We start from the raw sequence: 16,568 nt of genomic DNA on the forward strand, positions 1-16,568 counted from the left end.
GAAGACTAATGTGATCTCTATTAAAAGATATGTGGGTAATGATTCAATCAAGACGTCACCCTAACCCAGGCAAAACTTTTTGCTTAAGGCCCTGTAGCTGCGCCTGAGCATCATCTTACACGGGGAGCCAAACGATCGATCAAATTGATTTTACACGGCCCCTAATTAATATGTGGAAAATAGCATGGAAAGGAAAGTTTATTCAGTATACAGCAGACACAAGGCAATTTAAAGCGCCGTTCTAGAGAGGATGAGAGAACCTGACTTGTAGTTGCGGGTATGGATCAAACAGCTGGATACTACACTTCCCACAATACATCTTTCATTAGCACAAACCAGGCAGCCTGTTAACGGATTCCAGAGATCAAGAGGGTTCATGTAACAAAGAAGAATCCATAATCCTCATCAGAGACACTGAGACACTTACTAGTTAGTTACATTGTCACATTGCAACAGTTTACATGTGGATTTTTTTTTTGTATTATTATTTGTAAAACAACTGTATTCCATGTAAGAACAGATGGTCCCTTTGGAAGTGAGAATTTGGGTTTTCTTGATATAGGACAGATTACTCATTTTGGTTGTTGCGAACTACATTCAGTCATTGCATCTATTATCTAATGCATTCATCTGTTGTGGATCTTTCCCATAGAGTCAGCTATTCCCTTGTACTTTTCATATAGACACGTGTTTGTAGTGGTGATAATTTACTGTACGTATTCAATAATTCCATTTTAGTGACCAGTAATCCTACAAATTACTGGGCAGCATACAGCCCCTTCTGACGCTTTGTCAAAAGCCGCTGGCAACATAGAAAAGACATAGAATAGAATAGAATAGAATAGATCTTTGTTGTCATTGTGCTCAGAACAATGAAAATCAGTTCAGCAGCTCTTCAAAAGTGTGCAAGGTAAAAGTTCATCAATAAAAACAATAAATGAAGGCAGATACAAATCGAGCGAAAATATGCATATAAACACAAAGCCAAGCAAAACATAACAGTTAAGATCAGAAGTCAAGTGTTCAAACTGAACGGCAACACACAAGTCTTATGTGCAAAAAGCTGCATGTGTAGTGTGACGGAGAAGAGTGTCAGCTGTCAGCTTTTTCAGGGAGGTTCGGGTGAACAGAAGTCACAGCTCAGTTTGTTTTGCAATTTATTACCCACAAGAAATACACACAAAATGCCCTTTGATTTAGGCATCGTGACCACCCAGGTCAAAGAAGGAGGTGACAGAGTGGTTCAAAGAAACAAACACAGGACTCTCACACCGAGGACCAGTATTCCAGTCTCAGGACGTCAAATACTGACGTTTTGTCACAGCCGTTGGCATCATGCCCGTCGAAAAAGGTCACATGACGAGTTAGAAAGGGGGAAAGTCAGAGGAGGTCGGGGGTGGTTGTATGGACCTCCACCCGAGAGACCGGAGTTCGACTTCATGATCAAGCGAAACTCAATGTGAATTTCTTTTCAGTTAACCAAACCATGATATTTATAACCTCAACCAGGTATTTTTTTTACCCTAACCAAACGACGACCATGTCAGATTTCGGTGATTTTGGTGCCTAAATGTAAGGGACACGGCACCTTGTGCGTCCATATGAGACGAGAACAGCTTTGATAAAATGTCAGTAATTGGCGCTCTGGAAACATAAGGACGTACAGCACACTAGCTGGCTTGGACAAAACTGCAGTATTTGACTTATTTGCACTGCTAATGTTGAGGAGATCAGTACCTGCCCGGTGTGTAGTCCACACATATTCCAGGCTTTTATGTTTATTTGACTCTATACAAATATATTGTTTGTTTTGTCAGTATATAAGCAAATGTGTCACATTGTTATATGACCCAGTAAAAATCAAACTGTTCTCCTGTTGGTGTCTGTGTTACTGTAGAAGTTGTAATACATTTTTACTGTGAAACACAAAACCATCTTACAAACACACATCTCCTGTGTTAACAAAAACACAGGCACACAAGAAGTCTCAGAGATGAGCTAAGCTGTTACATACTGCATTTCTCCGCTCGTGATCTTATCACAAATTGTTGTACTAATATCCCCCTGGCATGGGTGGCATTTTAATTCCCTTCTCCAACCTGCTGAAAACCGAGGATTAAGCCTGTATGGATCATGTGTGCATGTATATGCCCACATTTTTGCGTGTCAGTGTATGTATGTATGTGTGTGTGTGTGTGTGTGTGTGTGTGTGTGTGTGTGTGTGTGTGTGTGTGTGTGTGTGTGTGTGTGTGTGTGTGTGTGTGTGTTGTAGCGCACATGTGAGCAGTGATAGGAATCTCATTGCTTTCAACGGCCCAAAGGCCAAAAAGCAGCGCCGAACAAAGAAAATCCCAGAGGCCGACTCAGCAGCGTTACCGAGCTCTCTGTCTCTTTTAATCTACACTCCTTTTTCTCAGCTTGGGGATCAAACCAGCAGATGATGGATGGCTGTTGTGTCACAAGGTGCTTTTTTTCTTTCTCTCACTCCGTCATTCTCTCTTTTTATTCCAACTTTTAAATAAAACAAGGTTAAAGAACGGGTTTTGGGGGACAATTGCAAAGAGTTTGAATTGAATTGCCTGGCGGTCTCCCAACTTCTCCTTTCATCAACAAGTTTCTTTTCGCTTCTCTTTTCCAATTTTCTCCCTCTGTCTTTCTATATATACATAGCTGTCTGTCCATCTCAGTCCATCAGGCAGTTATCAAGGGGATTTTGAACATTGCCTTCTCTGTGATAACCAGGTTTCTGCTTGAGCTGATAGCCTGCTAGACCCTCATCAGACTGCCATCCAAGGCCCGGAGGAGGAGGAGGAGGAGGAAGAAGAGGAGGGCAGAGGCTGACTTGATTAGCCTTCGTTTTCCTGGGAGTGCATGTTTTCTCTTTAACTCAAAGGCGAGAGGCCGAGTGGCTGGAGAAAGCGGTTTGCTTTGTAGATTAGCATGTTTGCTGTGTGTGGATTTGGTTGCTGTGCATGTGTGTTCAGTGAGGTCAAAGGTCAGCATATCAGGTGGGACCAGCAGTCGTGGCCAGTGGATCTGGATAAGAAGCAGCTGAGTGGTCAAGTCGATGACCTCCCCTTGCCTTCGTTTGGGAACAGGCCACCCGCCGGCACCCTTTGGCCCGGAGGTGGGATTAGTCTGCTGGGGCTGATAAAGCTCCACGGCGTCCCAACAACCCAACAATCAGAAAGGATTATGCTTCTGGAGAGAGATGGTCTCCCGCACAAAGCAGGTTGCAAAGGCTGCTTACTGAAAGGCTCCTCTCCTTATTGCTTTGGTGTCTGCAACCTTCAGTGCAAACATACCAATTTAGGTTTGCTGCAGTCGTCACTGTCAAACAGCAGATTTAGTTTTCCCAGAAATGCAGGTGCAGCAGCCACTGACTGGTCACAGCCTGCACTTAGTCTGGCTTCGGTGCAGAAGTGGTCTTCCACATGTGGTCCTCCTGACCTTTAGACAGATGTTCAGGCAGGGTTATGACATTTAAAAACAGCCATGCTTCGTGAGGTGTCGAATAGTGAGTTCATAAACGGAGGAAATCTCTTCCATCTCACATCTCATCTGAAATCCTTTTTATCATCCCTCCACGTCCCGCGGCACCAAACTCCCAGCTTGGACTCTCAGTTGTTAAAGCAAACAACGAAGTCTACAGCCAATCCAGGGGGTCTGTGAGCCAGTGGTGTTGTGAAATAGTTGATCATAAACAGAGGACAGGTTTGAATTTTGACCTGGTGATGACACAAAATGAAATATCAGGGCAGCTCCAAAGTTAAACAAAAAACAAAAAAAATCATTATAGACAATAATAGATTTTGCAGCAATCCATCAAACAATGTTGACCTTTCTTGGCATCAGAGAAACACTCCGTGGATCATCAAACTCAGCAGGATATATTTTTTAGGAAACTGAATCAATGTCTGAATCAAATTTCTTGAAGATCCATCCCACAGTTGTCCACACATTTCACTCTGAACCCAAACTGTCGAGCTGCTGCTGGCTCAAGAAGAATTGCCGTGACAATACATGTAGGAGATGTAGAGATATTTTACTGAGAAAATGAAAACTTTAACTTGCCAGTAGTACTACACAAAAAGTGGTGGTGAACCCCTGGAGACCATGAACGCCTGCACGAACCTCCACAGTAACCTATCCAAAGGTTTTTGAGATATTTTGGTCTGGACCAAAGTGGTGGACTGGCCATCCAACCATGAGCCGTGCTACTAGTATGGGTAAAGATGTCCAGAGAAGACACTGAGAAAATACTGGAGCTATAAGTACCAAAAAGCCTTTGGGGGCCACTTTCTAGACTCCTTTTTTTGTTGTTTTTATTTGCCCTTGCAAAGTAAAGCAGGAGTCTGCTTTGCTTTCCTCACCGAAGACTCCTATATAGACATCTGTTAGGTATATATTTTTTTATTGTTTTCAAGCATCCTCAAATAAATGCTCTCAGATCTGCTGCCAATTACTTGTAAAGTTGTCGAATCAATCTTCCCTCACTCTTCCTTCCCTTCCCTTCATCTCCCTTTTCTCTCGCGCTTTGTTGCGCCGACTCAGAGCTCAGTTTTCCCGTGTTCGTTTTGTTCTCTGATTCTCATTCGCCTCTCGTTCATTTTCATTACTCAGGGGGAGCGGGGGGAAAAAAAAGTTGCCTTTGGGCAGGGTTGCAACTCAGAGAGGGGTGTTTCTCCCGTAAGTGCTTTTTCATGTTGTCGGGTGTCTGCGATAGTTTCTGCCTGCTGAACCAAAGGTGCGTTTGACGGCTACACAGACAGCATTTGACTGTGAACCGAGAGATTTCAAACACAGCTAAATTAAGACACACTCTGTCATGCTGCCAGAGTTTGCTCCTGTTTTGTTCCGACATAAGCATTTTTTTTTTTTTTGGGCTCTTCACAGGTATTGCAGCGCATGGGTTGTCCATCAAAAGCCCTCCGAAGTAATACCTCGCAGACTAGACACAAGGTCAACTCTATGCTGGAAGCCTCTCGATCAATATGCTCAGACGTTTGAGAGGCTCGGCCTGGCTTCTTCTTTTTTTTTTTTCCCACTGAAGCTTTCAGCTCTTGTTGTTTTCTTCCCTCTAGCTTTTCTTTTTTTTTTTTTCTCCCCGTCAGATATTTCCCCGTATGTCAGAACAGCGCTCACTTTTCCTCTTCACTGAAACGAAAATGCCGACCGATCACTTGGAAAGTTAAGAAAAGAAAACTCTCAACTCCGAGTTGGTCGGAGCAGCTGCAGGATTAACGCTGAAGTGTTTGGATTATGGATTATAATATTGTTTGGTTTTAAGGATGCACTTAAGAATGACAACACAAAGGGCAGAGTAATAATGTCAGTGTGAAGGGCTGGGCTCCATTGTGAGGGGCTTAGAGGACGGCCGGGAGAGGTTTTATCTTTCGGATCAGGAAATTGAATTATGAAACAAAGTGACCCAATGAAAAGGTTTGCAGTGACAGTATGGAGCTGCTGGGGTTAAGCCTGTTTGAATGGCTGCCACTTCACCTAAAGGTTTCTTAATTAGATTGGTTGGGGCTTGGAGCATTTTGTTGCGTGTGTGATCTCTTGACTCGACCATCGTTTTAGCCCCCTGCGTGAGGCTCTACATGTGAGGCTTTCACGAAGGTCGGCTTGATTGAGATATAACGGCTGAGACAAATCTGAAGATGATCTTCTTCAATTTCATAAACAATGTGTGTAAATAAATGGTATTTATTTATTCATACACATATAAATATACACACGACAGTGATGGATGACTCTGGATGTCTCAGATTTGTTCATCTGCCAACAACAACTGCAGGTTGGAGATATAATAAGGACAACACTGCTTTTTTTTTTTTTTTTTTGCACTGAACGCAAAAGAGTTGCAGAATAGTCTAACAAGATGTAATTTGTAAAATACCAGACACATTACTAATATTTTTGTTGTGCATCCAAAGCGTCACATTATTTGGTGTGTAACTTCAACAATGATCCAAATATTGGACGTTGGTTTTTCCACCATCTGTGTTGTAATTCTACCCATAAAAAGGATCAAGAGCTGGACGGACCACCTGGACCATGTCTTGGTCTGTCTCCCTGAGAAACCGAGGTAAAGAGAGACGCTTTACTGACAGAGGTGTTGGGTTGTGTTGATTTTGTTAAAGCGAAAGGCAACAGTCCAGCTGAATCACAGCCACTACCTGAACTTTCAACACGACTTAGCTTACTTTGGTGAGCCAAGTCCAGCAGCCAGCCAGGTTTCCCTGCACTCTCCAAATCTCCGTCGCGGCCTTTCTGTCATTTTTGTTTGCGGTTCCAGCAACGTTCATCACTTTTCTTTGTCTTTCTTTCCCCGATCTGTTACTTTCTGTTACTTTCAGCATCAGACTTTCGTTTTGGTTTTAGCTCGGACGATCATCACTGGAATATCTCGACACCATTGAAATTTGTTACAGAAGTTCATAGATGATGAATCTTACTGACTTTGATGATTTTTTCTTTTAGCACCACCGCAAAGTTGACCTTTGTGGTTCTGAGAGAAAAATCTCCACTAACTGTCGTACAGTATGAACTGGTATTACATTTGTTCCAGATTTTAAAAGGTTCCTTGAGGATAACCTTTAATGTCTTTCAGTGAAATAGCTTGACATCTCCATGAGTATCCATGTGTGTGAATGCATGCTTTCTCCGTGCATTATTTTAGTTTATTTCATCAAATACGAGGCCAAGTTGTCAAAATCCTTAAGGAAAAACATGCTCTCGGCTTGGGGCAAATTTATCAATCTCAGCCCCACTAATCTTCTTCCCTGTTCCCCTTTGCGCTTGCCAACAATCTACGAACGAGGCATACTTTCCCTTTGAGGCTGATAACCATCTCCTACCGCAAAAAAAAAACTTCTGAGCTTTAACGTATGCACACTTTGTGCTGGTGATGTCTCAGGAAATGTGTAAAAACGCTGTTTGGCTCAGCGTTTAGATGAGCTCAATTTCTAAAACTGGCCTCCTCCCTCCCCCTCCCCCCGCAGGCCCTTCAGCCCTTATCAAAGACTCAGGACAATCAGTGGTTTATCGCTGCTGGAAATGAGAGCAGGAAGCAGATGTTTTTCTGATTAACACACACACACACACACACACACACACACGCGCGCGCTGAGCCAAGTGATTTGGTGCTCGCTGCCGCCTCAAGGCCCGAGAGGAGTCGAGGGGCCAAGTCTTAAGGTCCAGAGTCGTGATATCTGCCGAACATGTGCTGCGGAAAGACAAACTGCCAACAGATTGGCCCCTTTTTTTTATTTTTTTTTATCACCGAGTGTGTCTGTGTGTTTAAGTGAAAAATAGAAAGTGAAAAAAAATGGAGTGAGGACACCGCTTGATGTGCTACCTCCTACTGTTATGTAACCGCTCCATTTTATGCAATCATATAATGCATGACAGCCAGGTGATCATCTGTCCTCTGCAGCCATAATAACAAGAGCCAACAGCCTTCGCACAATGCAATGAGGCGAGTGTGTGTGTGTGTGTGTGTGTGTGTGTGTGTGTGTGTGTGTGTGTGTGAATGAGAGGCACGGAGATCATCATATAGTTTCTACTTTAATAAGAATGCACTTTGGCACCCCTTTATTTTCTTCACTTTAGGCTATTATTTTACAAACTAGATATAAAAGGACATAAATAAATGACATAAGTTACATGTACCTAGAGCTCCTTGACAAAAAAAAAGGCAAAAATAATAAAATAAAATAAAATAAAATCATGATCATGTCCAAAAAAAAAAAAAAAAAGTACAAAAAAAGATTGCGAGAATGTTAGATCTACATGGCTAGATCGTATGGCAGCGGAAGGCATACAATGACAAACATTAACTCTTGCGTTTTTGTTAATTTTTTTTGTCTTTTTTGTTTTTTCAAATCATCCGACATTTAAGTAAAAGGAAAAAAGTATTGTACAGTACATTCTGGTTTCCTTCTCCTTCCCAACATGTCTTGCATATTTCCAAGCAGGTCCTTTTTCGATAGATAAACCTCCCATAAAAAAAACAAAAAAAACAAACTGTATTGCCAAAAAAGGAAAGAGCAGTCGAGCTGTATTAAGGACGGAGGTGTTTTTGTATTATATGAAGCGTCACTTACGAGTTCAAAAACATTCGCATAAGTACAGTTTAAAGAGATAAAAGGAACAAAAGGAATATAGTCCATTGGGTTAAACCTGTAGCTGTATGACGTGGTATGGAAAAAATAAAAAATAACCCTCAGTTTTCCCTTCTTAGACACGTCTTTTTCCTCACTTCTCTGATCCTTTGTTGTGTGCAGGTGCGTCATTTTAAACTGCTCCCACCTCCACGTCGAGACAAGACGGTTCCTCCTTTCGGAGAGTCCAAACTCCGGTCTGCGCTCCACGTGTTCGTATGCACAGACGACTTTTAGTCACACTTAGCGGTGTCCCACGTTTGCAAGCCGCCGTTACTGCCGCAGCAGAAATGAGTCTCGTTCCAGAAAGCCGTTTAATAAATGCCTTTGCTGATTAGTTTGCACGACGTGAGCAATGCACCGTACATTGTTTTTTTTGTTGTTGTTTTTTAGACGACGCAAAAGAAAAAAAAAAAGAAAAAAAAAAAAGAAAAGCCCGGGTTTTTGCTTTTTTTTTTTATATATCAAAAACTATACAACTCTCCTCTTCCACAGTGGCATGAAAACAGACACAATTACTGATAGTACTTCAAAGACGTTGTCACTCAGAGCTGGACACAGACACACACGCACACGCGCACGCACACGCACACGCACACACACACACACACACACACACACACACACACACACACACACACGTGCAGACTTATCATTGCATTCACACATTCAAATAAAACCCTTTTTACTTTACATGCAAACAGAACAAAGCAATAAAAAATTTAAAAAAAAACTAAGAAAAAAAAAATAATGAAACTTTCAACAACAACAAAAATACATTATCCGCTGGAGCAGGGCTTCTCGATTATATTACATTCTTCTTATTGTCTCTTTTTATGCTGTTGAATCATTCATAGTAAATTCCAGCACGCTGCCGGACGGCCGCAAGCTCGGGGTGGCGACTCCGTCACGCGTCGCCACGGTGGACGTCCCAGACGCTCGGGGATGGATTTGTCGTCTCGGTGTCGGAGGAGAACCCCAAAAGGAGAGGAGGAGGAAGCAGGAGGAGGAAGACAAAGAGGAAGAGCGGGAAGAATTCTGGTCATGGCGGCGAGCGAGGCCGGGATCCTGTTTATGATGGACGGCAGCAGCTGGGGAGAAAAAGGAGGGGAGGGGAGAGGAGGAGAGAGGAGGGGGGAGGAGGGAGGAATCAGTCATGGTGGGTTTTGAATACAAACAGTTTCTGCTTGGCATCCAGTTCAGACCAACAACGCTGCTCTCCAGCTCCGGCGCCACGGAACATTCGACTCATCTGCTAAACAAAATCGAGCGCCAACGCCGGAGCATCCAGAGCCGGAGCATCCAGAGCCGGCCCACAGGGGGAAAATATGGATTTCGGGGGCAAGACTGTACTAACATTTGTGTGACACATGCCGTTCTGTGTAAATAATACAGAAAACGCACCCCTGACTTATTGGCACGCGGCAAAAGCACACCGATGGACATTTAATGAGTGCGTGGATTAGATGAACGCTCAATGTTTACCCGCTGCGATGGCACCAGCGTTTATTTGCCAACTGAAATAAATCCTTTTAAAGTCGTCAACATTCCTCGGGAAGGAATATTGATTAATTACAGCCAGTTAACTGTAAATATTTAGCATACTTTTTGTTTCATGTCCAAAAACTAAAAAAAAAATTCTGTAGTCTGTCTTTATTTTGCTTTAAAAAAAAAAAAAAAAAAAAAAAAACAGACCTCAGTTTTTAATATTTAGTCTACTCACACTGATGTAAACATAATGGAGAAATGATTAGAAACCCCTTTAAAGCAGATTAAAATACAAGTCACCCACTTACTAAAAATAATTAGCCAGCTAATCAACAGAAAATTAATCAACTAGAAATCTGTTTTAAATATCACGTTTTCTGGTTTCAGCTTCTCAAATGTGACGACTTTAGGGTTTTATTGGCATATATAAAAGAAAAAAGGTATATTTTGGGGTGTTGGTCAAACAGGATGTTTTCACAGTTTTACAGACGAGAACTGAGAAATTGAATGGCAGATCAATCATGACAATAATCATAAACTACAGCTCTTTGAAACGGCACCAGAAACTAGAGGCTCTAAAACGACCATAACATGTAATCAAGTCCTCTAAAACGCTTGTAACCACATTTTACAGCCCTCAAAGAGCTGCATTTTATTACTAGTTCTATCTAGTTTTACAGGACCTAATTAACAGGCAACTAAGTGTGTCAAATAAATCAATAGTGTTGCATAAATGAAACTCGGCGTTGAACTTGCGGAGTAAGCTTTATTATCTCTTAATACTCATCTCTTAATAGACTTAATTTATGTGCATAAATTATGATCTTCAACTGAGAAATATGGGGCCGAAGGTTATCGAGCAAGATAGAATAATACGTCGTCTCTGATGTACCAAAATGAACGGAGAGCCTTCATGAAGACCTTCCTGCTCAGAACAAAGTCCCAACCGGGAGCACCTCCTCTCGGTTCCTGGACGGCCGGACGCCGCTCGGCTGACTGCGAGTCGGCCGCTGATTAATACTTCTCATTAACAAGCCAGAATGCATCAGGCCTTCAGACTGATCACAGACCAGTGCCTATTGATCTGCTGTGGCTGCATGAGGTGGCGCAACCTGCTTGTTAATTAGCACAGTTTCTGTAGCCGAGGGGCCGGTGGAGGGGGCGGGGGAGGGCGGAGGATGGGGGGGGTCTGTAGCCAGACATACTTGAATATTAGAAGCACACTGTGATTATAAAAGGTTTAATACCATTTCTGGAGTTGTTTTGTGTAATAGAGTTGTCGGTAACACAACGATAACAAAAGATTATTGATCCTCACCTTGATGCCGGCTTGAGAAATCCTCCTCGTATTTTCTTGGGTTATTTTTTCGGCGACGATGCTGATGATTGTGACTCATTCTGCATCCGCCCCCTTTGTCCGATTAAATCTTGCCAATAAATTCCTTCATCTTGCGTTCCTGTGTTTATAAAGCCAATTCAAACAGGCGTCCATCAACAGTGGTGAGGAAGAGCTGGTTAGCTGGTTGGTCCTGCAGCAGTGTGCGTGTGCTTGTGTGTGTGTGTGTGTGGGGGGGGGGGGGGGGGTAGCTCTGATTCAGCTGAGGAGATGAATGGAAGAATCCAAACAGTGTGTTTATCGAAGGTGTAGGAGGGCATTATTTGGGAAGACAGGGGAGTGGGAAGGCTCCTCGGGAAGATCAAAGACATTCTCAGCAACATCCTGAGGGCAACATAATACAGCGTTGTGGGAGAAAAACAAGGCCAGAGGAGAGCTACTAACACAAAAAGCTCCTTAAAATAAGCCCTCCCCGCACCGTCGTCTCCCCGCAGAATCCAACCCTCAACCTCTCAGAGATTCACTGTTTATATCTGACGGTGAGGATCCTCCATTTTGTCTGGGAGATATCAAACAGATCCAGCTGAGAGAGAACAATGGTGGCCGGGGCGGCCCACGAGTCCCAAAGAAACAATTCATGTACAATAAACAGAGTCAGAAAAATCAAAAAAAAAAAAAATCTGCTCCGGCGATTATTCCAGAAAGAAAGTTCCAGAAAAAAACACTCTGCCCGAAAGGAGGAAGAAAGGTACGTTTCCCCCTCCCTCGCTTTTCCTTCCCGACCATTAAAGGCACTCCAGATTGGCCTCTCGGAAGCACTTTTCCAGCCGTCCCTCCGTCTATCCATAAATGCTGCAAACAGAAGCGTCCCATTCTTCAAAACAACAGAAAGAGCAAGGTAAAGGTCGGATTTGTGAAAAAAAGTGCCACTTTCACCACTTTTTTTCTTCTTCATCAACGTCTTCTTTTCTTTTAGATCCAATTTAAAGTGCATGGATGAGGTAAACTATCTCTTCATAGTTTATTTGTCTCTTTTTTTTCTATATTTAATCTTTTATGTTATTTATTTCTTTTTTTTTTTTAAGAAGAAACAAAGTCGTTTTGCTTCCTTTTTCTTTGTTTCAATCTCTCAGACGGGAACCATTCTGCCTTGCATCTGTTGCATTTGGGACAGCATTCCCTGGACACTGGTCAGGATCTTGTTCTGATGTGCTGCCGAGGAGATGCCTATGCGTGCCATGTCCCTGAAAAAGGATGGAGAGAGAGAGAGAGAGAGAGAGAGAGAGGACTTTTAGGACCGAGGACAACAATAACAAACACACAGAGTCCTGATCCACATGATGACTTTCACAGCCTTCCAGTGGAAACTTGTTCTGACAGTTTCACTGCTGCACGAGGAATTAAGAGCTGCCAGTACAGAAATCCTCATCCTGTAATATCAACAGGAGAAATATGGAGACAACACAGAGAAGTGACAAACAGATGCGCTGGAATAGATATTATTGGGTTAACTTTTAACTGTAATATGTTACAGATTACTTGATTACTTTTCTAACAAACGTGTCAAACTGGGCGATAAAGCTGAGAAGTCCTAAAAACTAAACGTGTAAACCTCCCGACAGAACTTGCCGCTGATTGCTGTCAAACTTTCATTAAAAGTTTCTTTATTAAATTAAGATTAAAATGTTTAGATTTTAAACCACCAAATAAAATCACAAAGTCTGTAGATCACAACTGACTTCATTGAAGGACAAATGTTCCCAGAACCTCAAACCAGGTCTACATTCAGGTGGACTCATGCTGAGTGCTGCTCACAGGTTTTTACACCGGTTCCTGAATGACTCTTTTAAATATCTCTTCATCTCATCTTCATGTACAACCGCCTTAGAGCATTGCCATTGATTTGATTGGCAGACGAGAGGCGGAACTAGATAACCAATCAGAAAACAAGAATCAGAATCTGAGCACATGCTGCAAAATGGAGGAAAAGATGCAAAGGAACAGAATTAATTTGATATTCTACATATGAGCTTTTTTACTGAAAAGAATATATTTGGATGTGACCCTTTTGTAATCTCTAACATTTTGAATTTTTTTTAACGTATTTTTCTCAATTAACTGTAACTGATTACATATATATATATGAATATATATATATATATATATATATATATATATATATAAAATGTAATTCAACTACATGTAACAAGTTACTTTCCAACACTAAGTAGATGTGTCTCCAGTGTTGATGCTAAGCTAACGACGGCTGTAGCTTTAAATTTAGATATAACAGCGCTATCGATCCTGTCATCTAATGCTCACTAAGTTTAACTTTTTTTTTTTTTTTTAAGAAAAGTTTTCTTTCTCTTTAATAAAAGATTTTTTTTTTTTTAAAGATTTGATTTCATGACAACTTCTAAACAAGTCGTACTCAAATCTAAAAGATCAACATGCCCATATACATATAAGAACATACATTTCCTTTTCAGCAGGATACTGCTGGTTATATTAAGTTAAATAAGTAAACCATTGAGCGTTAAATTAGCCATTCTCTTAAAACTAAGTCATCTAGTTTTTTCCATCTCGTACTAACACTTGACACTTGTTTTACTTTAGTGTCAAGTGACACAACAGTAAAATAAATAAATAAATAAAAACTCGTTGCACTGCTACTTCTGTCCTCTTCATCTCTCCACCCTCTTCATCTCTCCACCCTCTTCATCGCTCCACCCTCTTCATCTCTCCACCCTGTTCATCTCTCCACCCTCTTCATCTCTCCACCCTGTTCATCTCTCCACCCTCTTCATCTCTCCACCCTGTTCATCTCTCCACCCTCTTCATCGCTCCACCCTCTTCATCGCTCCACCCTCTCCTGCTACTCACTCCTGCGTCATGTGGACCACCGCCTCCGGAGTCGTGTAGCCGGCGGCGGTGAAGTTGTCGCTGTATCTCTCCATGCCGATGGCCTGCAGCCAGTCCTCCACGGTGCCCAAGGCCGAGGCCGGCTCGGGGCTGCCGGGCTCCAGCAGGGTGGTCTTGGGCCTGTCGGGCGGTTGCAGGAGAGAGAAGTTCAGCTTTCGGTCTGCAGCGCTTCAGAACCGAAACCACGACGATGAAAGTTACGTTCTGTTTAAGAGCTTTTTTTTCGCTTGTAATGCGATGATCTGCGTTTTGGAAGGATTCATGAGAAATGCAGCGACGGCGGCGTTACGGGAATTCATTTCCTTTCCCGAGTCTGCGGCTGCACCGTGGGCTCATAAAGGCGTAACAGTTACACCTTTAGCGATGACACGGAGCTGCCCGCAGGCTGTAAAAACGTACCACGCCACATTTCTCTCCGGCGTTTTCCCCCTTGATTGAATCAGCACATCTGTCTGGTTCACCCCTGTTTAGTGTGTCCCCGTTTCTTAGGGTCCTACCAGAAACTCAGCCAAGTCCAACACAGTTCCTCCTCGGTGCGACCGATACAGTTAGTTAATCCTTATTGTACAGAAAACACACAACCCGAGCCCCTCTTCACATTCAGATAGTTATGTAACTATTTCTTTTTCCCCTTTCTGTTGCTGCAGCGCCGTCGGCCATGAAACCTTCACACGGGGCCGGTGAGTCGGCGGCGGCCTGGTCCCGGTCTGGTCCCGGTCTGGTCCCGGTCTGGCCCCGGTCTGGCCCCGGTCCAGTCCCGCTCCGCTGACTCTCCCACACTCTCTTTATTGCTCTCTCCTATTTTTTTTTTCCTTTTTCTTTTTGTAAAAAAACGATGTCGGGTTGAACTGTGAGAGCAGGATGTCTGACTCTTTAATAAGTCATCTGTACTCAGTAGGTGGAAGAGATTATGCACAGGGATCCCTTTTTACACGCGCGCGCGCACGCACGCGCACACACACACACACACACACACACACACACACACACACACACACACACACACACACACACACACACACACACACACACACCGACTTTCTGCTTCCCTCTTGTAACTGTAAAAGCTGCATTTATAGGATTCAGCTCTAATTACTCCACAAGGACTCCCCTCTCGCGCTCTTGCTGTGTCCCATTAGGTGCGTTTGTGTGAACGTGCGACCCGCTCGCGTGAGCTCACACACTCGTTAAAGTCAAACAGACTCCCGCTGGCCTGCGTCGAGTCTGTAAACACACGTAGGTCATTCTGAACACATTCAGCCGCCGCGGAGTAATGGTGTCGGAGATGTAGGGTCATGTTTGTTTTTAACTCGGCGTTACGTCGTAACTCTGCCGGCTACATTCCTGAGCGCGCAGCACCATTGCAGCTAGTTTGCACAGAAATTCGTTACGCAGGCGATTTTGGGCTGAAAAGAGCCACAAGTTGCTGCTGGATGGCGTTGAACGGGGAAAGGACACGCCGGAGAGAGAGCGCGCGTGTTGGTGTGACAGATCAAATACGACGCGCATAAAGCATTTTGCATCTTTGCAGGTCGTCTGCGTGAACTATCAACAACAAATACCAACAACAACAGTTACCAATTTGCTTTTTAACGTGGACTCTTCGGTGTGGTATGTAAACACGTCGGGCTGAAATCACACTGACACAAAGATGAACTCGGATAAGAGTCATTTCACATCATAAACCCAGCAGAAAAGAAAAAAAGAAAATCTAATTTCTGATAATTCTTCACACCCTTTTTTGCTTATCTATCTTTCCTGCTAATCTTGTAGCAATATCTACCTCCAACCTCTTATCTCCCGGAACCAAAGTGATCTTTCCCTTTAATTTCTCTTATCTTCAGAGGCATGAGACATAAAATGATGATTATTATATCATTATTATGAGATTGGAGGTTTTGAAGTGAGTATTATCTTTTTTCCCGTTCTGTAATAATCTTAAAGAATAAGATTTGCTAGTCAGATGCCCACATATGCTCAGATGGACTGAAGTGATTATTGTTACGAGATTAAAATATCCCCTGAAAACTCCATCGACTCTTGATGTTTTTAATCCTACACTGAAGACTGAAAATAAATAACATGTCCTCCACTTTTTGACCTCTGCATTTGAACTACAGCCCCCACCCTCACATCTATTGAGTGCCCGTCTGTGGTTCTGGTCCGCTCACCTGACGGTGGTCTCCCCGCCGGTCCTCTTCAGGGTGTTGGGGTTGCGGATCAGCTTGTCCAGCATGTTGACGATCTGTCCAAACTTTGGCCGGTCGGCCCGTTCTCTCTGCCAGCAGTCCAGCATGAGTTGGTGGAGCGCCACGGGGCAGTCCATGGGCGGGGGCAGCCGGTAGCCCTCGTCGATGGCCTTGATCACCTTGATAACAGATCAGAGCTGCTGTAAGTCACTTCGTCTCTGAGTTCCAGTTGAACTGGAATAAAAACTGGAGGCAGTTTGATTACAACGTCGCTGTTTCCCCTCATTTCATACGCGTACGTTTTTAATGACCTCACTTTAAGCACCTACGCAAGACATTTGTTCCTGCCCGAATTAAACTGTTGATCATTATTAGTAGAACTACAGACATGAATTCAGCGTGGAATGAGGAAAGCGATTACAATGCTGCCGTTTCACCACCTCTGCAGGACTCAATTCTATAATC

At 43.1% G+C, this 16,568-nt stretch overlaps 1 protein-coding gene across 1 annotated transcript in view; it reads right to left on the minus strand.

Annotated features, from left to right (window-relative positions):
• Positions 1 to 7,559: 7,559 nt before the first annotated feature.
• The window catches only part of epha4l (eph receptor A4, like), a 59,620-nt gene continuing 50,611 nt past the window's right edge, over positions 7,560 to 16,568 (minus strand). Inside the window, 4 exon segments of the mRNA XM_069147454.1 lie at positions 7,560 to 9,259; positions 10,975 to 12,236; positions 13,876 to 14,034; positions 16,086 to 16,282. Of these exon segments, the coding sequence (XP_069003555.1) occupies positions 12,122 to 12,236; positions 13,876 to 14,034; positions 16,086 to 16,282 (471 nt within the window). The 3' untranslated portion in view covers positions 7,560 to 9,259; positions 10,975 to 12,121.

The sequence above is a fragment of the Embiotoca jacksoni genome, unplaced genomic scaffold (assembly GCF_022577435.1).
Source record: "Embiotoca jacksoni isolate LCO1_2020_lvr unplaced genomic scaffold, fEmbJac1.0.p SCAF_14, whole genome shotgun sequence".
Taxonomy (NCBI): domain Eukaryota; kingdom Metazoa; phylum Chordata; class Actinopteri; family Embiotocidae; genus Embiotoca; species Embiotoca jacksoni.